We start from the raw sequence: 25747 nt of genomic DNA, 5'->3' as shown, positions 1-25747 counted from the left end.
AGCAGCAGGCAATGCTTCAGGATGTGTTGCCCAAGTAATCCTCAGTATCATTCCCAAACTGACCAAGATGCCAAACTAAAGGGGGAGGCCAGTCGTGTAAGCACCTCAGCTGGGGTCCTACCCGCACTGTAGATCTCTAGCAAAGTGGGAAGGTAGGAAGAGAAAATTAAACATTTGGTTATAAGAAACCAAAACTGATGTATGTTGGATTGAATCCCACCCCATCACTGGATTTTCCATTCTAATGAGTCTTTTCTTTTTATTGTTGTTGTTGTTTTCTGGCATCCACAGATGAATCATTAATTCTGAATATTTACTGTCGACCTTCTCAAATGCTGCTGGAGAAAACTAACTACATAAAGATTAAAATGCTAAATTTGGGTGCTGAGTCTACAAGCAGAGATATCACTCTTAGTTAAGAAAATAAGGGTTGGGGGTGACTCAGTGGGTCGTGCACATGCTATATGAGTGTGAAGACTCATGGTGCGGCGTCACACGTCTGTAATCCTCATGCTCCTGCGTGAGATGGGAAGTGAGAATGGGAGATGTCCAGAGGTTCTTCTCAGGCAGCCAGCCTGGCAAACATGGCTTTGAATGACAGAAAGACCCTGCCTCAAACAAGACAGAAAGTGACAACCGACAACCAACACCCAAGCTTGTCCTCTGACCTTCACATGTACTTGAGTGTGCACACATGCGTCTGTGCGCACATACACACACTTACACTCACTCACTCACACTGAAGCAAGCAAACAATAAAAAATGAAGACAAAAATAAATGAGAGGAGAGATGGAGAAAGGAGTAACAAAGAAGCAGAGAAAGCTAAGAGTGAGAGAGGAGGGAAATGATCGAAATACATCACATGTATTACAGAAATGTCATGAAAATCCCCTTACTTTGGACAGTTGATGTATGCTAATAAAAATAAAGGTCATGGGATTTTTCTGTATGTCACAGTTCTTTCACTGAAATTTTTATGATTACCTATTTATCCATAGTAATGCTTATTCTTACTGAGTTAACAATAAAAAATGCCTTTGATATTCTGTGTTAATAGGCCAGAGTTGTCTAAAAAAACACTCTTTACCTAAAATGTCCACCCCCAGCAAAGAAACCTGGTGATGCGGGGGGCAGGGAAGGAGTGTAGCCTAATTTTCGAAGTTGTGCACATGTGGCTCCCTGTCTTGAACACCTGATCTTAAACAAGCGCAGAACTGTAAAGCAGAAATGAATACCTTATTCCCCGCATGCCTTAGTACATTTGCAGATATTTTTATAGAACCCCCCTTACTCCATGTTTGCCTTCAAAATAATTCTCAGATGCAAAAGTAGCAAAAGAGAAATACAAAAAAGCCATGTACATTTTATCTGAGAAACCATATTGGTTGATTTGTATGTAAGATATCAGCAGATCAGGAGCAATTGCTAAATTTGGAAGGGTAACAGCTCACCTGGGGCTGTGCTTCTGCTAGCCTGTTCTGGTACTTCTGCACCGACTCTTGCAGTTGCTTCTCTTTCTCTTCTTTTGATGGTGGTCTTCTGCTCATGGTGCCCAGTGGGATAGAAGGCAGGTGCTCTGGCTGATTACAGCTTCACAATCAACAAAAAAACAGATTAGCATCAGAAGAAAGGGTAAGGTATAAGCTGACTGTAAAGGATGATTTGCTTTGCAAAAGTATTATATTTTCTCTTACGTACACAAAATTCAAATATAAAGCAGGGTTATACGACTTTGGGGAGCAATCTGTCATCTTAAATGTCCAGTTGGCATGGCAAAGAGCTACGAAAAAAGGGGGGCACATGTGTTTATGAGGATGGGAGAATACAAATTATTTTGCTAGTGGCCCGCTTATCCTAAATTATATAAAACAAGTATTTTTTATAAAAATGTTTCAATCATCTCAATACTAACAAACATTTCCTCACCCTGGGCCCCAAATTTGGTTTCAAAGTCCTGTGTCCATCCAAAAGATAACAAACAATTCTGTCTCTGAGACACATGGATCTTGTTTGGAATCACGCAGAGACAATGACCACCATGCCATGCAGTGTTCAGGGACAGCTCTGGGGTCATAGAGGCTTGCACAGAGGTCACTAGATAGCCAGAGCAACCCGCACTCACACACTTTCCCAAATGACCTGTTCTCAACGGCCTAATACTTGGCATTCATCCTGGCTCCCAGTTTTGTGTATTTTACAGGCTTGAACAATTCTCATCACGGTTACAAAAAATAACTAAGCCTTTATTTTGGAAAGCTTGGGGCCATTTTGCTTTAATTTTTTAAAATGCTATAGCTATGTTCTAGAGAGCTGAATCCATCAAATTTTTTTTTTTTTAAAAAGTGAAATTGTCTAGTTTGTCTTGGTATCAGCACTAGATGCAGAGAGGAAGGAGCTGAACTCTCTGAGTGCAGTTCTGATTTGGGGCGTGGCTCTGTGCAGTAGTAGTATGGAACGCAGATGTCAACTTTTTGGGTCTCTTCTAGGTTATGAAGTTTTCTGCTATTCAGACAAAGAAGCAGGGGAGAGTTGCATCCCATCAGTAAAAGAGGAGGGGACAAACTTGCAGAAAATTTTTGTGTACTGGGCTTGGAAAGGGAGGAGGCTAGCAATGGGGAGAGCCTCCTGTCACTGAAACAGGGAAGAAAATATAAGACAGATGGAAACCGCCAGCTCTGTTTTTTAAGACTGCGAGTATGTATTTTTCTTGCCCCCTACTAACAGAGAGAAAGTGAAGAACTACCATCAAATTCAAGCAAGCTGTGAAAAAAACACTTAATCCTACCTTCATGTGGTATTGGCTATTATTGTTATTTTCAAAGAAAGGTACTGCATAAACAAATCCCAAGGATGGCTACTGTATCTATAGCTACTGCCAACATGAACTCGAAGACATCTGTGGGGCAGTACCAGCACAGTGCTCTGTTTCTTGTGAGAAAAGAACCTGAAAGCCATGTGAAGTTTTCATTCAGAACAAAGAAAATTAAATCTTTTATTGCAATGAAGTGCATCCAACTGTCATCCTTCAAAGATTTTTGGTCATAAATTTTAAAATGCAGCACATCCTCTATGTATTCTGCATCCTTTCCACAATTCGGGGGTTTCGGGTTCAGTCAAATAGCAGGCATCAGTTTTGTCCTGCTGGGGTTTGGTGATCCCTGAATTCAATACAGATGAATGTATATCATGAATAAAATGGGAGTGTGCTGGTAGCTGTTTCTCAGCAACTGTGACAAAAATGTCGTTTCCCTCTGTGATCAAATTGGAAAACAAACAAGACTTCAGTAGCCTAACAAGACTATCTCCGTTTTACCTTGTCGCGGCTGCTGGCCTTGAATGCTACCATGTGTACAATGGTTTGAATTATTAAATGTATGTAGGTAAACTGGGTTCCCTGGAATGCCTAGGATGTTTTGTGTCTGACTCTTGGTTTCAGGTTCACCTTGAAGTAGGAATCCCTAGCATGTCACTCAAGACTGCTGAGTATCTGAGATTTTTCCTCTTAGAAATGGGATGAGTTCCCGGGGCCTTTGTAAAATTAAAATGGCATAATGTACAAATCCTATAGAAGAGAAAACATGATGTTTCTGTCTCAAGTTCAATTTTTTACACAGACCATTGTTCATGCAAATGCTACCCACTGGCATTGACTTTGGGGGCAACGAGGAAGCAGCTTTGGACTTCCAGCTGTGTTCTCTGGATGTACAGACAATGGCATGTCTCATCTCAAGACTCAGCTCGTGCACTCACAGAGCATGCCTCATACATGACCATGTCACTTTGTTTAAATGAATTTATTTTATATGCTTCTATCTAAGCTTAACAGGGCATATATCTCTGGGCATATGTCAAGCCCCATTCTTCAGGAAGGCAGGCCCACTCACCAAAGCTGAATCAGAGGACTCAGTGAGATCACATGACAGAGCCCTAGTCTCCGCTAGGAGTCATCCTATCTACAGCACTGATCTTGAGTTCCCCATGCAGGAAGGGCCCGCTCCCAATTAAATGCTTTTACAGCTTGCTAAGCCTCCTGCTGCTGTTTTATGCATATTTTATTATAATCTTTTCAGTGGAAATGAAATACAGATGGTCAATATTGTGTCAGCGTGTTTAAAGGTTCAGGGGCGTCAGGAAACTATAAATAGAAGCACTTTCTGGAGTTTAGATTTTCAAGGTCCATCAGTTTTCTGTCAAAACAACTAAATTTGTTTTACCACCCCTTGCAAGTGGTATTATCTGGATGAGTAAAAGGGACAAAGTTAATGTAGTCCTCAAGATGATTCTGCAATGCTCTGAAAGGCATCACTAGTTGCTAAGGGAAGAGGGTATGAGCATGACAGTTCAGGGTTGCCGGGAAACTGGAAGTAAAGAAAGCTGTGACGAACCGCTTCCCAAGCCTCCGGGCTTTGTTTTCAGAGCTGGATAAAAATGCTTCAACAATAATTATGACCCTAGTGTCACTATTAGCAATAGCGGCCCTCTTACCCATCGGCCCTAAAGAGTTAGAGACGTTTGTATAGAAAGCGATGCTGGGGTGAGGATGCCCCTGTTAAAAAGGAAGATTAACTCTTTTTCCCTAGGGGAAGACTATTAGTCTAAACGGGCTTGTAAGAACATTGACAGCCATCAATATTTAATCAGCCCTTTTTCCCATTTAGTCTGAAATTCTTCCTCCGGCAGAGAAAGTGATGAAATCGATATATGACTTAAATAGTGAAAAAGAACACGTGGCCTAAGAGTATAGTGCCCCTGGATGTACCCTCTCAAGAACACTCTGGTAAGATCAGGTTGCATGCCCTGTGAACGACTGGGAAGGCAGAGTCGGGAGGCCAAGGCTTCCTGCCAGGGAAGGGTGGAGCTGCATACACCCCAGGACCTGAGTTTTGTTACAGCAGATCTCCTTTAAAAGACAGAAAAATACACTAAGGAAACAATATTCTCATAGGTAGCAAGGAGCTAAGGAAGGGTTTAAAGAGAAACTGGCTTCTAAGCTAAAATCTTGCTACAGCCAACGTGTGCAAGGCTTGTAAGGTACACCTTGGAAATTCTACACTGATAAGGTATTATTCAAAAACTCATTCACAGTACCTGTTTTCCAGGTTGTTGGGATTGTTAGCACAAATCCACATGTCAGGGAATTCTTCCTGGTAATTAGAAGGGTGAGGCAGGACTCTCCATTTGAGACAAAGATCTGACCATCAGGAGAAAAACATGAAAGAAGTGAACGCATCATTAAAAAACAACAACAAAAAAAGTTGGTTCCGAGATGCCCAAAGTAGTAACGCTTTCACCACACATCCCATGCCTGCTGGCACGGCTATTCCAGGCTTCTGTGAGCTATGCGAGAAGCTTGTCAAGAAATGCGCAGACACCATCACTGCTGCAGCTCCCTCCAAGTGAGATGCTGTTTCTTTGAAGCAAAGGAAACTTGCTAGATCTCATTCTTTTTTCCACTAAGAATTCCAGTGACCTGACGCTTATATTTCCAGCCTAATCCAGCCTGCTCCCCTTTCCATGATCAACCGTGCTAAGAAGGAAGTGAAGATCTGTAAGTCATTCACACCTTGCCTTCTTCCGTCCATAGAGTCCCCTTATTCCACAATCCACTCTGATTTCTTTGTGTGTTTTCCCTTACAATTCCTCCTTTCTTTAAGATCCAAGGCACACTGCTGTCTTTAGGCTAAAGCCAAGTTTAATCCTGCATTCCCTCTTGACACAGAGGTAAACAATTTGTGCACTTCTGAAGTAGAAGCAGTTTGCAGAGCTGAGGAGCACCTGAACCACCTCCTACAGCCCATGGATCTTGGAAGAATGACTTAATTTCTGTTTCAATACAAACATCTGTAAAATATAAGATTTCTACCAGCTTTTATATAAAGAGGAACTAAGGATAAAATGGCTTCCCAGTATTAATGATAATGAAAATAAACACAGCGAAACACTTTCTTGATCACTTAGCAAACTTGACACTTATTAGATTATATATTCACAACTTTATGATGTAACTATATGCACCAGTCTCATTTTCTCAAGAGGAGATTAATTCTCAGAGTGATACAATGACTGCCCCCATCCCATAGACCCCTTCACCACTGGAGACTATATTTTAAGTACTTGGCAGGTATCATAGATACATTCATTATTGTCCATTAAAATTGTCAGCTGGCATGCTGTCCTCAGTTACCTCAGTCATTCTTTCTAAACATGTCCTATATGTTCTTTGTATTAAACCACACTGCCACGTATTAGTTCAGGCATTTACATCTGTCCCTTAGGTCTTCTATTACAAGGAACTCTACCATCATTGGTTTGACCTCCCCTCTGTTCTGGTCCTGCATCAAGTCATCCTTCATGGAGTTGCCTTCCTTCAAGTTACTCATCAATTCCCCCAAACCACTCCCAGAAGAAGGCAAGGAGGTACACTGCTGGCACCCACCTGTCTCCCCTGCTGAACTACTGGGGAAGAAAGCAGATTGTCTTTCGTTTCAAGCCTTCCATACAGTGGCTTGAAATCATACCCAGTGCTCCGTGACTCTCTGCTGCTATCCTTCTACTGGGAATTTTCCAGTACCCCACTGCTTATCAAAGTGAAAACTAGTCCTAGAATTCCAGACCTCATAAAGGCATTTACCCAAGAAAATGCTTCTAGCTTTCATCATTTGGTCATCCTCCATTTGTTCTGTTATTAGATTACAGAATCCCTGTTAGTTTTAGACGAGTATTACATACAGTAGGAAAGTGGCTGCTTCTAGTCCTCCATCACAAATATTTCAAATAAGGTGCATTTCTAAGATCGACCCTCTTTCTCTGGGCCTTACCGCCACTCAACCTTGTCATAACGACTATCCCATGCCTCTGTTGTGAAATCTCTCCTCCATATCCTCACCCCATTTTTTTCACTGCAGGTTCAAAGAACTCTGCATCCAACCCTTCCCTAGCCTGACTTGTCCTCTACTGTACTTACTTTAAACTCTTGCCTTGACAGAAACCGCCTTAGAAAGAAACACCATGTTTTACTCTCTTGTCTTTTCATCACCATGACTTGGACATTTAGGAAATCACGACTATCTGGCAGCTTGGCATTCAGCACTCACCACACTGTAGGATGAATGGGATAGCCATGGCTTGTCTTCTTCGGCACAGGAGAGACTCTACAGACCTGTCCATGTCTTTGCTGTGTTGGTATTTGAACTCATCCCAAAACACTGTTAAATTTCTATTACCTGAAGGAAAGAAAACAGACAACATATAATACAAATGTTGCAAGTCATCACAGTCAAGGTGATTAACTCAAGGAAGTTTAGATGTAAGCACATATACAATATGGCTTCAGCTGTGTAGGAGCCAATGCAGAAATAAGAGATTGATGTGTTGGTTATCGCCAAGTCGGGTCTTTAGAGATTAAAATATGTTTGCTGATTTATCTGCTCTTGCATTTTCAAATCATGGGCAGTAAACTGGCACCATTTTTAACAATGAAAATAAAGACAATAGCAGTTATAAAAAGTTACATCTTTATTGTTGCAATAAAGCACAGTGACATTTAAATTATTATTCTTAAATATTCCCAGGAAGAGCTGTGCTAATTACACTGTAAAGGGCACTTTTAAAATGACTGCCAGAAGTATTTATCACTCCTATCACACAGCTAGAGTTGTCTTGAACCCTTATATCATCTCTGGTTCTGGATTCCTCCTTGGACCGTTTTACGTTCCTCCCTAACCCTGAGTTCTATACCCTCCTTTCTTGGAAACAGTTTTCATCTCAGGAGACCACTGGAATTTCATTAAGAAGCTGTGTTCTTATCTTCTGATCTAGGGATTGTACAGCTGTGAAAACATTACAGTATTATTAGAAGAGCAAAAATTTGGAAATCATATAAATGCCTATGGAGAACTGGTAAACTCTGTTCTCAAACTGTGGAAGAACCCTAAGCACCTTAAAGAGGAGGGAGAAAGAGCTTAATGTAGTGTCTTACCAGGCTCTGAAGATACAACTTAAAAAAAATGATACAAGGCAAAACCAGATAATGTTTTAATGTTTTTATAACTTATAAAATATATAAACATATAATATCAGGTTGGACATACTTTTCTCAAAGTATGGAGAAGAAAGTTTTGTTTTTATTTTTTCCTCTGAGTGTGTTTATTTATTTATTTTTTTAATTAGATTTTTAAAAAAATACCAATCCAAGTTCCCACTCCCTCCCCTCCCCCCATTGCCTCCCCACACCCTCCCACCTCCCGCATCCAATCTTCAGAGAGGGTAAGGCACATTGCTTTGTGGAAGGCCCAAGGCCCTCCCTACTATATCTAGGCTGAGCAAGGTATACATCCTAAAAAAAAAAATAGGATCCCAAAAAGACAGTACATGCAGTAGGGATTCAATTCAACTGTCAACTACATTCAGAAGTGCAATACCACTCTTGGGCATATTCCCAAAAGATTCTCAATCATTCTACGAAAACATTTGTTCAGGTATGTTCATAGAGCATTATTTGTAAAAGCCAGAACCTGAAAACAATCTAGATGCCCATCAACTGAAGAATGGATAAAGAAAACATGGCACATTTACACATTAGAGTACTACTCAGTGGTTAAAAAAAAATTAGAAAACACTATCCTGAGTGAGGTAACCCAAACCCAAAGAGATGAATATGGTATGTACTCACTCAGAAGTGGATACTTGCCATAAACAAAATACATTGAGTCTATAGTTCGTGATCCTAGAGATGCTAAGTAATAATGTGTACCCAAAGAAAAACATATATAGACCCACCTAGAAAGTGGAAACAGACAAAATTGCCTGACAAAATTGGGAGTATGGAGGTGGGGGAGAAGGGAGGGGAGGAAGGGAAGAGGAAGAGAGAGGGGAGAGTTGAGGAGAACTTGAGAGAATGGGATAGTTGAGATGGAGGAAGGTCAGGGATGAGAGCAAGGAAAGAAATATCTTGATTGAGGGAGACATTATAGAATTAGCAGAAGCCTGGCTCTAGAGAAATTCCCAGGAATACACAAGGATGACCCTGGCTAAGACCCTAAGGATTAGAGAAAATGGGACCCAATCTTGACATGCCCTGTAGTCAGACTGATGACTATCTTAAATACCACCATAGAACCTTCATCCAGCAACTGATGGAAACAGAGGCAGAGACCCACATAGGAGCACTGTACTAATCTCCCAAAGTCCAGTTGAAGAGTGGGAGGAATGGGAATATGAACAAAGAGGGCAAGACCTTGATGGGTTCACCCACTGAAACAGTTTCTCTGAGCTAATAGGATCTCACCAAGTCCAGCCAGATTTGGAAGGAAAAGTTTTGTTTTCAAAAAATTGAAGGTTTATTTTTATGAGTATGGGTGTTTTATTTGCACATACATTTGTGTAGCATGTGTACCTGGTAGAGGTACCCACAGAGGCAAAAGATGTCAAGACACCTGTAACTAGAATTACAGGTGGCATGAAATACAGTGTGGGTTGGGTTGGGGGGGATAAACTTGGATCTTCTGCAAGAGCACCATGTGCTTTTAACCATTTCTCCAACAGCAACTAAAGTTTGGATGGTGGATATCTTTCAAGAATTAAAGATGCTATGGGCAAGGCAAAGGAAGATACTTTACTTATTACTTCACTGTTTGTAAACACTTTTATTACTTTTACATGTTGCATGCACTATTTTTAAAAGGGTCTTTAATTAAAAAAGCAAGAACCATATTTTATTATGTTTATTATGAGAACCACTGCCTGGCTGTGAGACTATGCACACCTATAGGGAACCCTGTCACCCAGGCTCACATTGCCAAAAGTGTGTAATGAACTATAAACCTCAGAGATACAGGGAATGTGGCCATTCTTCCAGCAACTTTCACATATGACCATGCAATCACATAGAGTGAAGACAAACAATTATTTATACCTATTATCCCTATAAAACCTCTGGCTCTACATGCTCAATTTTAAGACCAGCAGGCCAAAAGGTCAGTCTTCAAAAGAGATTACCTTCATGGGCCAGGCTACTAAAAAGGCCTCACAGACCCTTAGATTCCCATCTTGTCTCCTCATCAAATTTCTCCTTCAGTCTTTCCTCCGAATCTTCCCTAGGTGTCTGCCTGGTGAACTTTCATTTCAGGTTCAGTTTCTGCCCTTTGCTTGTTATGTGTCCTTAAAATCCCAATTTAACTGAGGAGGACTGGGGCGGTATGAATGAGAATGCTCCCCCCCATAGGCTCATATATTTGAATGCTTAGTCACCAGGGGGTGGCGCTATTTGAAAGGATTAGGAGGTGTGGTCTTGTTGGAGGAAGTGTGTCACTTGGGGTGGGCTTTGAGATTTCAAAAACTTGAACCAGGCCAAATGATTCTCTCTCTCTCTCTCTCTCTCTCTCTCTCTCTCTCTCTCTCTCTCTCTCTCTCTCTCTCTCATCCTACTGCCTGCAGATCCAGATGCAGATGGGGAACTCTCAGCTGCCTCTCTAGCACCATGTCTGCTTGTGTGCCTTGATGTTTCCCATCATGCTGATAGTGGACTCGAGCTCTGAGACCATGAGCAAGCCTTCAAGTAAGTGCTTTCTTTTAAAAGAGTTGCCGTGGTCATGATGTCTCTTTGTATCTATAGAACACTGACCTAGACAATGACCTTGAAATTCTGATCCCATCGTCTGCATCTCTGAGTGCTGGCATAAATGAGTTTGGTTTATGTGGTTACTAGGGATTAAAATCAGGGCCATGGGATGTGAGTATAACTCTGTACCAACTGAGCTGTATCCCCAGTAGTGCTGCTATGTGGTCTTAGTCCACCTAATTCTCCACTTCTCAAGCTTTCAAAGGACCACTCTCTTGTATTTGAAGTAGCTCATGAAAGTTTGTTTCTCTGATTTTCGTATTAACTATTTTATCTTTGTTATCTCGGGGGTGTTCTATAGATTTAAAAGACATATAGTACTGTAGTGGTCTGGATGAAAATGACCTCCAAAGACTCAAAGGGAGCAGCATTATTGAAGATGTGGCCTTGTTGGAGGAAGTGTGGCCACTGGAGACGAAGTGTGTCACTGTGTGGAGAAGGGGGGCTTTGATGTTTCAGAAACTCAAGTCAGACCTAATGGCTTACTGACTCTTCCTGCTGCCTTCAGATCTGGATGTAGAACTCTAGTTATCTCTCCAGTGCCATGTCTACCTGCTTTCTTTCATGCTTGCCACCATGATAATAATGGATTAAACCTCTGAACTGTAGGCCAGTCCCAATTATATTTTTTCCTTCATATCAGTTGTCGTGGTCATGGTGCCTCTTCACAGCAATAGAAACCCTAAAACAAGTATATTCTGGTTGTGATGCATATTATTTACAAAGTTTTGGGCAAGCGGCAAGTTTTCTTATCCATCAAGTGCATGCTGGGCAGGCAAGGTGGCTCAGTAGACAAAGGTGCTTGGTGCCAAGTCTGGCAATGTGAGTTTGTCCCTAGGATGCACACAAGAGAGCCACATCCTCTATACATGTGTCCCTAGACATAAGATAAATAAATGCAATAAAAATAATAAAACTACAATTATAAAAAGTAAATGATGACAGTAACTTGTCCTCTAGGATTAATATAAAGATGAAGGGCGATGGTGGTGCACGCCTTTAATCCCAGCACTTGGGAGGCAGAGGCAGGCGAATCTCTGTGAGTTCGAGACCAGCCTGGTCTACAGAGCTAATTCCAGGACAGGCTCCAAAGCCACAGAGAAACCCTGTCTTGAAAAAAAACAAACAAACAACAACAACAAAAAAACAAAAAGAAACAAAAAAGAATAATATAAAGATGAAATGTGAAACACATTAAAACCAAGAATGAAAAGATTCTTGGCAGAAAGACAGAAGGGTGCTCTCAAGCCTGTCTTACCATCGAGACAGAAACATCATTGGCAGAATCTTTAGTGTAACTATTTTGCAACATTGTAGCCTATCAGGATTACAAAGTTAGTTCAGTTCCTAACTGGTAGTCCCTCTACAACCTATACTCCTTATCCTGTGACGGACAGCTGTGCTGATGTCCCTAGAACAGCTGGTGTACACCTTGAAAACTGGAAAGTAACAAAAACATCCCGCTTTCTTGTTATCTCTGCTTAGGATCTGAAGAGGCCAAGGATGCAGTAGGACCACTGATATCACACATCTCCATTGGTTACGATGACTTCCAGGAGATCTGAGGAACTACTACCTTTTTCTTCAAAGCCCTTCTCTGTTCCATGTTCTTTCCTTTTGGGAGCTATGTCTGGCAAGCTAGACTTAAAAACAACAATGTGTATAAGACAAATATAAGTGACCAGAAGGTGACGGAAGATGAGAAATGCCTGAGAAGACTTACATTTACACCTCAGGCTGATCCTCCACACAGAGACCTTTCCTACAACAAAATCAACACAAAACATAAGACCAGCAAAGGTGAGAATCATGTCCAGAGTTACAATGCCAGCAGATTCCAAAGCATAGTTTTCAAGATCAACATCAGCAGGCATACAAAACAAATGGAAAACTAAACCAACAGAAGCCATCCACAGAAAACAACTACAAAGACTTTAGAGCAACTTCTAAAGAGGGAGAAAAGTCAAGAAAATGATGTAAAACAAAATGAAAGTACCAGAGAAACATAGCTCTTTAAAAAAAAAAAAAAAAAGCAAGAAGGAATTCTGGAGCCAAACCGCTTACTAGTACTACCTACAGACATTCAAGCGAGGATTCTAGCAGGCAGAAGAAGGAGCCAGTGAAGTTGAAAACACAATAATGAAAATGATAATTCTTCCTATCTGAGGAGCAGAAAGGAAAATGACCCAAAGAAAGGGAACGGAGCCTAAGAGACCAGGATAACACACCAAGTGGGCCAACACACAGACCATCAGAGCTCTAGAAGGATGGGCAGCTAGGAAGATGACTCAGCTGGCAAAGCAATGGCTATGCAGGAGTGGGCATCTGAGTACAGAGCCTCCATACTCACGTACATGTGACAGAGCATACCTATGGTCAACATTGAGGAGGCAGAGACAAGATCGCTGGGTGACGATGGCTAAACAGTTTAGCCCAATCAGTGAGCACCAGGGTCAGTTGAAAGACGCTGTGACAAAGACTAAAGCGAAGTGTCATGAGGAAGAGACCAGGTGTCACCCTCATGCCTCCGACTGCATGCTCACAAAAATGGCACTTACCTGCTCACTCATACTACAGAGAGAGAGAGAGAGAGAGAGAGAGAGAGAGAGAGAGAGAGACCCAGAAAAAGGAAAAACATAAACAAAGATTATATAAATAAATAATAACTGACTTTTCCTATATGTGATTAAAGGCATGAACAAAAATATCACATACTAGAACCTTAAGAACCTCTAGGTAGTACAAACTCAAACATATAACAATACCCATTATAATCATGGTGTTCAAAGACAAAGATAGGAGTAAAAGCAATGCTGAGTGGTAGAGGCTGTTAGTTGTAGTGTGTGTGTATGTAGTATGTGTGTACATATGTGTGTGTGTGTATATATATATAAATTGTAAATAGATTTGTTTTCATACAATATAATTGATTACAGTTTTCTCTCCCCCAACTCCTCCCAGATCCTTCCCACCTCCCCACACACCTAACCCCAGGCCCTTTCTTACTCTCTTTAGAAAACAAACATGCAAACAAAATAAACAAATAAGTCAGAATTTTAAAAAAGAAAAAGCAGAAAGACACATACACACAGAGTAATATTACAGAAGTAAAGCTGCTATATATTCAAAGTAAACTGCTGTAACTTTAGTGTATTAAATATGATGTACACAAAGCAAATGGCTAAAGAACATATGTGACAAAAATTAGGAATGGGATGTCAGGAACAGCAGCGCATGCCCATAATCCTAAAGCCCTGAAGGTGGAGGCAGCGTTACAAGTCTGAGGCCAGCCTGGGCTGTATAATGAGACCTTGTCTAGAAAAAAATTAAAGAGAAAGGAATATAAATGTGTCATTACAATTATTAGGCAGACACAATGGAAGAAAGTAAAACAAGAGACAAGGAACAAATACAAGTTGTAAGGCATCCAGAAGACAATTAGCACGCTGACCAAAGCCCCTCTTTATTAGAAATTACTTTTGTGTAAACAGAATGTAGGCTCCATTCAAAAGACACACATTAGAACAAATTAAAAATATGATTTCCATAAGTGCTGTCTAGATGCAAATTAGATGCAAATGAGACAATGAAGAAAGATATCTCCTTTGATACCGAGATGGAAAATGGTTACAAAGAAAAGTACAAAAAAAAGGATATTTCCTGCAAAAAAAGAAAAAAACAAAAAAAAAAACAAAATATAAGAAGCATGGCTCTGCAAATATTAAACAAAACAGATTTAAAAGCAAAACAGGTCACAAGAGACAACGAAGAATCTTATATGTTAATAAAAGACTCAAAAGAGCAAGATGATCAAACAATCACAGACAGATGCGCCTAACAATAAGCTGAAGCCAAACAGAAAGAAAACTGGTGAAGTTCTAAAAACACTTTTACAAGAGACAAGTACTTTACTCTTAACACAGTTTTTATGCTACTTAAGATCCAATTTTAGACAGAAATAAGTATATAGAAGTTTATTCATTTCATCTGGGTTTTCCAATTCGTTGGTGTACGGTTGTTCCTAACAGTCTAATGGGGCTTTGTGTTTTTATAGCACTGGCTTTAGCGTTCCATTCTTTCTTTTCTTGGGGCCTTCTCCTTTTTTCTTGCTCTAAATAAACACTTGCCTCTATATTATTTATTAAAACGCACTTTTAAAGGGCAGGTAGAAAATGAATAAACAAAAACAGAAATATATACTGTAATGAATTAACCATATACTACAATGAATTAACTTTAAGACGAAGTTTCAAGAGCTTTAAGAAAATAGAGCAGTAGGTAGCCATGTTCCTGCCACTGTTCTGTAAGAGCAGCAAGAACCAGGGGCCATGATCACTTCACCGGCGCCAGTGCAACAGATTGAGATAGAAATGCCTTGAGAAATCGCAAGGGAGGGACTGAAAGCATCTCAGGAAGAGACAGTGGCGAAGTTGTCCTCCTGTCCACATGTGTGAGTTCATAACTAAGGCCATATAGCATATATGGCAGCAACCTAGAAGGCTGAGGAAGTCTGCAGGGGCAGTCACCTCCCTGCACCAGGCCAGAGGAATTTCCAGCCTCTAACGCTGCCGGGAAACAACTTTCTGCTGTCGCCCCCTACAGGACATTTTATGGCAGTTAGAGCTAATGACTGTGCCAGTCCCTGTAACCCCAGACAAGCTGCAGCCCCTGGTTCCCTCACCCGTGAAGAAATTCGGGGAGCAAGTGCAGTTATTCTTCTCTGCTCCCCTTTGCCTCTACAATCAGTGGTCTCACATGCATCACAGGAATATGGTTTAAATAATATGGCTTAGAGCTGGGTGTGAGTCCTCCCACCTGTAATTCTAGCACTCTACCTGCTGAGGCAGGAGGATTTCTATTTGTTCAAAGATAGCCTAAACTACATAGTGAACTTCAGGTGAGCCTAGATTAAAATGTGTGACCTTGTCTCAAAACAAACAAACTAGCCCATAAATAATGAAAATAAGTAAATAAATAAATACTAACAGAGCAGTGATAAAGTTCTGTGGAACAGCACTCAGTAGCCAGAAAAAGGCCTTAGGTCTGATTCTAGTATCTGCTGCCGCTTCAGCAAACTCCTTTTCTGCAACCTTTCCAAGGGCTTCCCTCAGTACCAAGAATAAAATGCAAACTCTGTCGTCAGAATGTTCAGGGTAGCCAGGTGGTGGTGGTGCACACCTTTAATCCCAGCACAGCAGATCTCTGAGTTCGAGGTCAACCTGGTCTAGAGAGTGAGTTCCAGGACAGCCAGGGCTACACAGAGAAACCCTGTCTAGAAACAATGACAACAACTCTCAGGGTTTCTTTTGCCTTCCATCTTCCGTTCTAAATTCCTCCCACTCCTCTTTGCTGCTGGCCTACTACACTTTAGCTATCCTCAACACAACGAACCTTTCCAAACTCAGGAAAGAGATGAAAATACGTGTGGTATACATAGCATGTTCTCTGACTATAATAAAAATAAAATTCCATATCGTTTTAAAAACAAAACAAGCAAAGCCCCACTAAGTGGAATGGTGGTGTGACTGCTGTTCCTGGGACTCAGAAGCCTGGAAGCACCCCTCCCTGCTTCTCCTCTTCCCCTCTCTCATGGTCCCCATGCTCCAAATTTACTCAGGAAATCTTGTCTATTTCTATGTCCCATGTATCCATGTATGTCTCTCTTAGGGTCCTCATTGTTATCTAGGTTCTCTGGGACTGTGATTTGTAGGCTGGTTTTCTTTGCTTTATGTTTAAAAATCACTTATGAGTGAGTACATATGATAATTGTCTTTCTGGGTCTGGGTTACCTTACTCAATATGATGTTTTCTAGATCCATCTGTGTGTCTGCAAAATTCAAAATGTCATTTTTTTCTGCTGAGTAGTACTTCATTGTGTAAATGTACCATATTTTCCTTATCCATTCTTTGGTCAAGGGGAATTTAGGTTGTTTCCAAGTTCTGGCTAGGACAAACAATGCTGCTGTGAACATAATTGAACACATGTCCTTGTGGCACAACTGAGCATCCAAAAGTGGTACTGCTGTGTCTTGAGGAAGGTTGTTTCCTAATTTTCTGAGAAATCTCCATATTGATATCCAAAGGGGCTGTATCAGCTTGCACTCCCACTAGCAATGCAGGAGTGTTTGAACAGTGCACTCTTAAACACTGTCCTCATTTGGTTTCTCTTGCTATGACGAAACACTGACTGTAGTGGTTTGAAAGAAAATGGCTCCCAAAGGGAGTGCCACGATTAGGAGGTATGGCTTTGTTAGAGTAGGTGTGGTCTTGCTGGAGGAAATTCTGGAGGGGTCGGCATTGAGGTCTCATACATGATCAAGTGATGTGGGAGTGTCATATATCAATCTGTTGATTTCATTAGCTGAGCAATAAAGAAACTGCTTGGCTTAGCTTAGAGCATAGATGGGAGGAGGAAACAGAATAGAATTCTGGGCGGAAGAGGAAGTGAGGTCAGACTCTGCTCTGCTCCCGGAGAGACCCGTCAGCTCTGCTGGAGCAGAGACGCCATGCTCAGCTCTCCCGGGTAGACGCGATAGCTCTGCTCTCTGAGACACACGCGATGAAGATGGATGTAGGCTAGATTCTTCCCGGTAAGCACACCTTGGGGTGCTTACACGCATTATTAGGAATGGGCTAGTCCAGGTGCGAGAATTAGCCTGTAAGGGCTAGAGTTCATGGGCCAAGCAGTTCTTTAAATGAATACAGTTTGTGTGTTGTTATTTCAGGCATGAGCTAGCCAAGCGGCCGGGGTGTTGGGGACGCAGCCCCGCCGCTCCATATTTCAACAATCAAGATATCTCCCTGTTTCTACAGACCACTTCCTGCTGCCTGCAAGGTGTAGAATTCACAGATACCATGTCTGCCTGTGTGCTGCCATACTCACACCGTGATGACAATGGACTAAATCTCTGAAACTCTAAGCAAAATACCTCAATGAAACGGTTTCCTTTGTAAGAGCTGCTGTGGTCATGGTGTCTTTCCACAGCAATGGAAACCCCAAATAAGGCACTGACCAAAAGCAACTTTAGGAGGAAAGTGTTTATTTAGCTTCCACTTCTATGCCATAGTTCATCACTGAGATAAATCAGGGCAGGAACTGAATTAGAACCACTGAGGAATGCTGCTTACTAGCTTGTTCCCCATGGCTTGTTCGATTTATTTTCTTATACAATCCAAAACCACCTGTCTGGGGATGACACCGTCCACAGTCAGCTATGACCATCAATCATTAATCAAGTATGCCTCAGAAACTTGATTATGGACCAGTCTAATGGAGGCAGTTCTTCAAGTGAGGGTCTTTCTTCCTAGATGACTGTAAAGTGTATGAAGTTGACAAACAAAAATAACAGAAAGACCCAATGAATCAAAGAAGAAATAATGAAGAAATTAGAAAATACTTATCAAGAAAAGAAAACAAAAAAATGCAATATACCAGCATTTCTGACAAGATCATAGCAATGTTGTGAAAGAAATTATATCTATAAGGGATCATAAAAAATGATTATCTTACCAGGTGGTGGTGATACACACCTTTAATTCCAGCACTCAGGGAGGCAGAGACAGACAGATCTCTGTGAGTTTGAGGTCAGCCTGGTATACAGAGTGAGTTCCAGGACAGCCAGAGATACACAGTGAAACATTATCTCGAAAAAAAAAATGATGGCCTAACTAGATGGTAGTGGTACATACCTTTAATCTCAGCCCTCTGGAGTGGAGGTAGAGGCAAGTGGAACTCTGTGAGTTCAAGGCAAACCTGGTCTACAGAGCAAGTTCCAGGGCAGTCAGAGCTATGTAAAGAAAACTTGTCTCAGGAAAAAAAATAAATAAATAGACCAAACAAACAAACAATGATGATGATTTCAAGTCGAAACCCAAACTTAATAATAAAATAACTAGGGGAATAGGGGTCAACCTAAAGTTGGCAGAAAGAAGTAAAGTTCAGATAAAAGATGAACTAAATAAAAAAAGAACATCAATAAAATTTTTGTTCTCAAAAAATTTAAATGACTGACAAACATTTGAAAGATGAACTGAAAAGAGATTCGACTCATAAAATGATGAATGAAGAAATGAACATGACTACCAATTCTACAGAAAAGAGGATACTACTATGAGCAATGACATAGTAGTGAATTGGAACTGTACAGGTAATGACCAAATCCCCCAAAAGGCAAATTTTACCAAGAAGAAACCAGGAGGAAAGAGAACAAGTTGAACAGACTGACAATGAGTAAGGAATCTGAATCTGTAGTGAAAATCATGCCCTGGGGCGGGTGCTTGCATGCCCTGGGGCGGGCGCTTTCGTACCCTGGAGCAGGTGCTTGCCTCTAGGTTTCTTTTCCAGTTGCTGTGGTAAAATACTCAACAAAAGCAACTTTAGGGAGATAGGGTTTGTTTCAGCCCAGAGTTGAAGGTTAATAGGGCAGAGACAGCAAGGCAGCAAGGGGCTTGAAATAGCCAGTCCCATCACCTGCACAGTGAAGATTCTAGAGCAGGGAATGCATGCCTTCATGCAGCATTCTGAGTCTCCCATGCCCAGAGACGGGTCCCATGCACAATTAACAGAGAGATCTTCCGCGTTAATTAAAGTCATAAAGGTAACATCCCACAGGCATGACCAGAGGTACATCTCCCAAGTGTTGCTAGGTTCTCTCAAGCTGAAAATCGACATTGACATCAGATTTATTCAAAGAAAAGCTAACATGAAATCTTCTCAAACTTTCTTAAAGAAAAAAACAACAAAAATCCCGAAGAGGCAGAAACACTCCTTTGTAAACTCGTTCTATAAAGGAGGCATTGCCCTGATGCCAATTCTATAACAAAGTCCTACAAAGAAAGGAAATTACAAGTCAACATTCCCCTAACATAGATGCAAAGATTCTCAATTACATACCAACAAACTGAATTCTACTGTGTATTAAAAAGAATATATTTCTTTTAAGTCAAATACTGGGTGTTCTAACTAAAATCATTAGGCAAGAAAAAGAATAAAGGTATTCAAATGGAAAGAGCAAGGTAAAATTGACTCTATAGCTGATATAAGCTTACTATCTAGAATATACTACACATGCTAAAAACCTGTTAGAATAAGTAAACAAACTGAACAAAGTATAACAGAAGAAAATAATCACTGTCCACAAATTGATTAAACTTTTATAAACAAAAAGCAATCCAAAGAGAAGGCAAAAAACTATTTAATTGATAATAAACAGCATCAAAAAGAGTAAAATATTTAGGAACTAACAGTGAAATATGAAAACCTTTTAAACAAAAGCTATCAAACATTTATAAAGAATTTGAATAAGATATAAGCAGAGAGATGCATAATATTTACATAATGTAAAATTTATGATTAATTCCAATATTCTCCCAAAATCTATATATTATTTAACCCAGTCCCTATAGAAATGCCAGTGTCTTCTCTTCCTAAATAGAAAAATCCATCTAGTCAAAAGAATCCCGAAAGAGAATAAAGTTGGAGAAATCATGCTTTCTAACCTCAAGCCTTTCTAACATGGAGTAATCTAAATTCTAAATATTACACCATGGACATGAGGATAGACATGTAACACAACCGCTTCCAAACACTCACATAGATGACCAAATTATTCCTGGAAAAAGTGCAAAATTGTTCAATGGGAAGAAGACAATCTTTTGAATAAATTGTGCTAAGTAAACCAAAATCTACATATAATAGAATGACCCTGGGCTCTGAACATCACACAGAAAAACGAACTCACCACCACAGACTTACTGTCTAAATGTAAGGTGTACAATGATGACACACTGAGCTGAAACTGCAAGAGAAAACTTCACAGCATCAGACTTGGCTCCAATATCTTAGACATAACACAAAGCTATTGACAAGAAAATAAAAAGTAGACAAAATGGACTTCGTGAAAATGGTTTCTCAGAAACACTTTCAGGAAGGTCAAAGAGCAGTCAGCAGAACACAAGAAGATGTTTGTGAACCATGTACCCGGCGACAGACTAAAATCTCTATTATAGAGAAAACTCAAACCCAAAAATTCAACAGAAATCAAACCCAGCTCAAAAAAGACAAAGGAGCAGGGCATGGTGGTTTACTTCTGTGATGTTGACACCTAGGATACTGAAGCTGGAGGGTCACTGTGAATTCCAGGCTAGCCTGGGCTCCATAGTTTCAAGCCAATGCGGGCTACTCAGTGAGAGCCGTTATCAAATAGTAAATGGGAGAAGTGCACTTAGACCTTTCGAAGAAGGCATATGAATGGCCAATGAACACATTAAAGGAATTAAAAAGTCTTGGTCATCAAGGGAATGCCAATCAAAATCATGAGATAATGCCTAAGACTCCACCCCACCCATTAGGGAGGCAATCTAGCAAAACAAATTAAAAAAAAAAACAAATGTTAGAGAAGATGTGGAAAAATTGGAACCCTATACACTGTAGGCAGAATAGAAAGTGGTAGATAGCACAAGACACACAGAGAAAATACATGATGTCTTCTTTAACACCCAATACAATTATCAAATGACCCAGAAATTGTACTTTCGGACATATAGGGAAATGAAGGTCCAAGACATCATGCTGAGATATATCTCCCATTTGCTAGAATAAATATCACTGAGAAAGTGGATGATAACCAATGCATACTTTTAAATTCAGGAATCAGAGACAGGTAGATCAGAGTGAGGTGAAAGCCAGCCTAGTCTACACACTAAGTTCCGGTCAGAGATGGCTACACAGTGAGAATTCATCTTTTTTCAAGTAAAAGATAACAAATATTTATGCGACAGTGTAAAAAGAAGGAAATTTCATACATTGTTGGTGGGGAGTGCACACTTGCATAGCCAACATATAAAATAAAAGGTGGCTCCAAAATTAGACATAGAACTACAACATGATTTTAAATCTCACTTCAGAGTGTGTGCATGTGTGTGTATGTATGTATGTGGATGTGTGTGTGTGTGTATGAAATAAATTCACTATGCTGAGTAGCCATTTCTATTCCCACATTCATTACATCATTATTCCCCAAACAGGTATGCCATGGAATCAACCTAACTGTCTACTGACAAATGAGTCATTTAAAATACATAGTAAATATACACATTTGGTACTTATAAAAAGAAGTAAATCATGGATTTGCAACAGCATCAATGCACATACATGGAGAGCATTAAGACAAATAAGCCAGGCACAGAAAGACAGACATCATATGGTCTCACTCACATCTACAAGATTTGAGATCTACAAGAATTGAGTCCATGGGAACAAAAGGTAGAATAATGGTTGTTAGAGGCTTGGGGCAAAGTTGGGAAGATGTTGGTCAAAGGGCACAAAACTTTAGTCATGAGGAATATGTTCAGGAGGTCCACTGCACACCATGTTGGCTATCATTAGTAACAAATGATTGAGAAAGACTTTGCACAACTGTCTTCAGCAGCATCATTCACAACAGATTTGGGTAGCGAGACCCAAGTGTCTACAGACAAAGGCATAAACAAAATATACTACATACATAACATGGATATAACATCAGTGATAAAGAAGGAAGGACATTCTGACCATGCTTCAACATACATGAACCTTGACGATACAGTTAAGTAAACAAAAGAAGTCCCAACAGACAAATGCTGTAGAATTGGCTTCGTGTTGGATACTGTGCCAAAGTCACAGAAAGAGAGTAGTAGCGGGATGAGGGGGTGGAGATGAGTTATTGCTTCATGACAACTGACTTTCAGTTTTAAAATATCAGGAGTGTTTGGCAAACAGATGGCAGTGACAGCTACACAGTATTATGTACTGAATGATATCGGCTTGTACAGAAAAATGGTAAAGATGGTAAATGTTGTTACATATTTTACCATAGTAAAAGGGGGGATAGGAAAGAGATTACAGACGTACATGTTGCAGTGGTACTGCATCTGTCACCTCTCTAAATGCCACTTTCCCATAACCACCAATCTTATAGGAAAGTTATGCTTCGTATCTCAGCATGGTTTCGCATGCAGCTTATTCAGTGTGCAGCTTAGTGTTCTGCAGCAATGCTACTCAGCATGGCTTTGCATGCATCTTAGTGTTCTGCAGCAATGCTACTCAACAGGGCTTCAGCATGTAGCTTAGTGTTCTGCAGCAATGCTACTCAGCATGGCTTCAGCATGCAGCTTAGTGTTCTGCAGCAATGCTACGCAGCATGGTTTTAGCATGCAGCTTAGTGTTCTGCAGCAATGCTACCCAGCATGGTTTTAGCATGCAGCTTAGTGTTCTGCAGCAATGCCACCCAGAATGGTTTTAGCATGCAGCCTAGAGTTCTGCAGCAATGTTACTCAGCATGGTTTTAGCATGCAGCTTAGTTCTGCAGCAATGCTACTGCCGCCGCTCCTGACGAGACACCTTATTAACCTGCTCGAGATGAAAGAGAGGTGAAGTGATGACAGTCTGCCAGAAAACATTAACTGAGACAGTTGACGCAACACAGCTAACTTGAAAGATGCGTGTCCATGGTGATCTTCAACATACATCCTACCAGAGAGGGAAATCCAGGAGGTTAAGGGTACAGCACACATGCTCCAGGCTGGGTGATATTCTCCTCACAGCTCTGTGATCACACCACCCTTCAACATTTAACACCTCATTCTCTCTCACTTTCTGCCTCCTCCTCCACTGATGGTGAAATCTTAGAAGATACTGTCTGTGCAAATATCGTGACTGCAGTACCTGAAATACAGAGCTGAATGGTTTCAATTTTTTAAATGTCTACCTGATTTATTCAGATTATACAATTGAAGTCCACCTTCCTTAAATGTTTTCTTAGCGATTGCATAATACTGAATTTATTTATTACATAAATATAAACTGTATAATTACTTCTTAAAGGCTGAAATGGAAATTTCAGTTGTCCATCCAAGTGAAGACCGGGTCAAATAAAAGACACAGAAATATACACAGCTGAGATTAGACCAGTGAGATGGCTCAGCAGTGAAAAAGCTTGTGTTTGATTCCTGTGATTCATTTTGCGGAAAGAGAGAACAGGCGCCAGAAATTTGTCTCTGGCCCTCGTCTGTGGCCTGGCCTGGCCTATACAAACACAAGGAAGAGATCAAGGCAAAGGTATCAAGGGGATTTCTGCGGGCTTGGAAACAGTTCCCACTAACTCCTGGTGCAGGCTCAACGATTTTTCATTGCGCAAAAGCCACTCCAACCGAACAATGTAAGAAGGCCAGAAAGATAGCAGGAATCGGAAGCACATCTCAGCTTCTGTCTTCTTTAATGTCTCCCACAGTCCTCAGGGATTTATACAGCCATTCTGATGTCTGTCTCTTCAAAGTCCACGTATACCAAAATGATCGTGATGGATGACGTTAAAAAAGTGCATATGGACGGACATTTCCGAACTGTATCTGCAGGGAGCAGGCTCAGAGTTTGCCCTCATAAAAGTTCTTGTCACCAGGTGGTGGTGGTGCACACCTTTAATCCCAGCATTCAGGAGGAAGAGGAAGGTGGATCTCTGTTAGTTCAAGGCCAGCCTGGTCTATAGAGTGAGTTCCCTGACAGCCAAGGCTACACTGAGAAACCCTATCTTGAAAAACAAAAAGCAAACAAATAAAATCCCAAAAACAAAGAAAAGTTGTCTAACCTAGTCTGATAAGAAACAAAATCAGTAATCCTGATACTTCAAAGTTTTAGGTTGGCCTTCACAAATGGAGTGGGGTACAAAATGGATATTTAAATACATGACTTACTAACTTATATTTATGCTTGTGTATCTTAATGAAAGTGTTAAATTTTTCCCTTTGCATGTAACTCAGAGGCTAAAAGTGAAATTTCAAAAAGTAAAAAGTAATTCATTTTTCAAAATACATTTAAAATATTTCCACCCACCAATGAAATAAATCATGCTGATAAACCACAGTGGATTACAAAATTATTACTACTTTAGCATCTGTAAACTAGACTGATTTAAAACATCCATTTACTTCTGGGAAAAGCAAAAGGTCACAACTAACATCCAGAATTATAACAGAACATATAACTGGAGACTTCTGTTTGATGACTTAACAAGTTCATTACATTAAGAGAATAATCTAGAATTAATGCACACAGAATTAAAGTCTCACTCTCAATAACAGAGATCTGTGAGAAAACCTCTGAAAAGTAAATTTCCTGTTAGCTATGTAGGGAATATATTACTCAGAACTATTCCAAAAGCCAAAAATGTAATGCTTACACCATTACTTTTCAGGAGTCTTTTAAAACCTGCAACAATATATTGAAAAAAAAAGAAGTCAAGTTCCAGTAACTAAAAGACCTGTTCATACAGTTAGATTTTTGTCTATAAAAATAAAAGAAATGGAGGGAGGAGACAAGAAAATATAACTGGGATCAATGTGTTTGAAACATAGTATGTACATGCATGAAAACGTCAGCATGAAAACCGTTATCAGATATAGTTAATACATGTTAATAAAAATATCAAAAATAGGAGAAATACAGTGACCTTCTTGACATCAGCTTCATAGACAGCACATTCACATCCAGGGCATCAGCTGACCCAGGAGAGAAGCGTGTCAATCAAAAGCAGCCTTTCTTTACCTGCACCCTCCCTTACCAACTGCTAATAATCACAGCTCCACTGGTTGACGCTACTGATGTCAATTCTCTTTACGCCCCATCTCAATATAAGAGAGAACATATACTTGTCTACTTCTGACTTATTTAACTTAGACTTTCCTTCGATTCTATCATGTTTCTAAAACTTACAGGATTTCATTCTTTTTTATGGCTGAATAACACTCAGGTGTGCTTTCTTACTGTGTTGTAAAATCCAGTCATCCATTGGACAGCACCTAGGTTGCTCATTTTAGCTACAGTGAAGAGTGCCATGAACAGCACGGAGGTGTCTCTATGAATGTTGGTTTCATTTCCTTGGGGTGAATAGCCAGAAACAGGATAGCAGGGTCTGATAGTGGAACTGTTTTTAGTCTCTAAAGGCTCTTCACAAGGCTCGTCACAACGGTTGAACTAAGTCTCATCACCTTGGCCAACGAGAGTTCCTTTGCTCTCCACAATCTAATCAGCATTCATTACCCCATTGCTTCGACAGCAGTCATTCTAACGGTGTGCTGACCTTGTTGTAGTTCTT

The 25747-nt window shown here is 40.4% G+C and overlaps 1 protein-coding gene across 1 annotated transcript in view; it reads right to left on the bottom strand.

The window, feature by feature from the left end:
- Window positions 1-25747, bottom strand: part of Morc1 (MORC family CW-type zinc finger 1) — a 147331-nt gene that overhangs the window by 51830 nt on the left and 69754 nt on the right. The window contains exons 16-18 of the mRNA XM_050149095.1: window positions 7096-7224; window positions 5090-5192; window positions 1453-1591 (exon numbers count right to left, since the gene is read on the bottom strand). Coding sequence (XP_050005052.1) covers window positions 1453-1591; window positions 5090-5192; window positions 7096-7224 — 371 coding nt within the window. The remainder of the gene's footprint in view (window positions 1-1452; window positions 1592-5089; window positions 5193-7095; window positions 7225-25747) is intronic.

This window comes from Alexandromys fortis, unplaced genomic scaffold, assembly GCF_014885135.2.
Source record: "Alexandromys fortis isolate MF-2015 unplaced genomic scaffold, M_Fortis_MF-2015_v1.1 scaffold_4, whole genome shotgun sequence".
In the NCBI taxonomy this organism is placed as follows: domain Eukaryota; kingdom Metazoa; phylum Chordata; class Mammalia; order Rodentia; family Cricetidae; genus Alexandromys; species Alexandromys fortis.
This window is presented reverse-complemented; position numbering and strand designations above follow the sequence as displayed.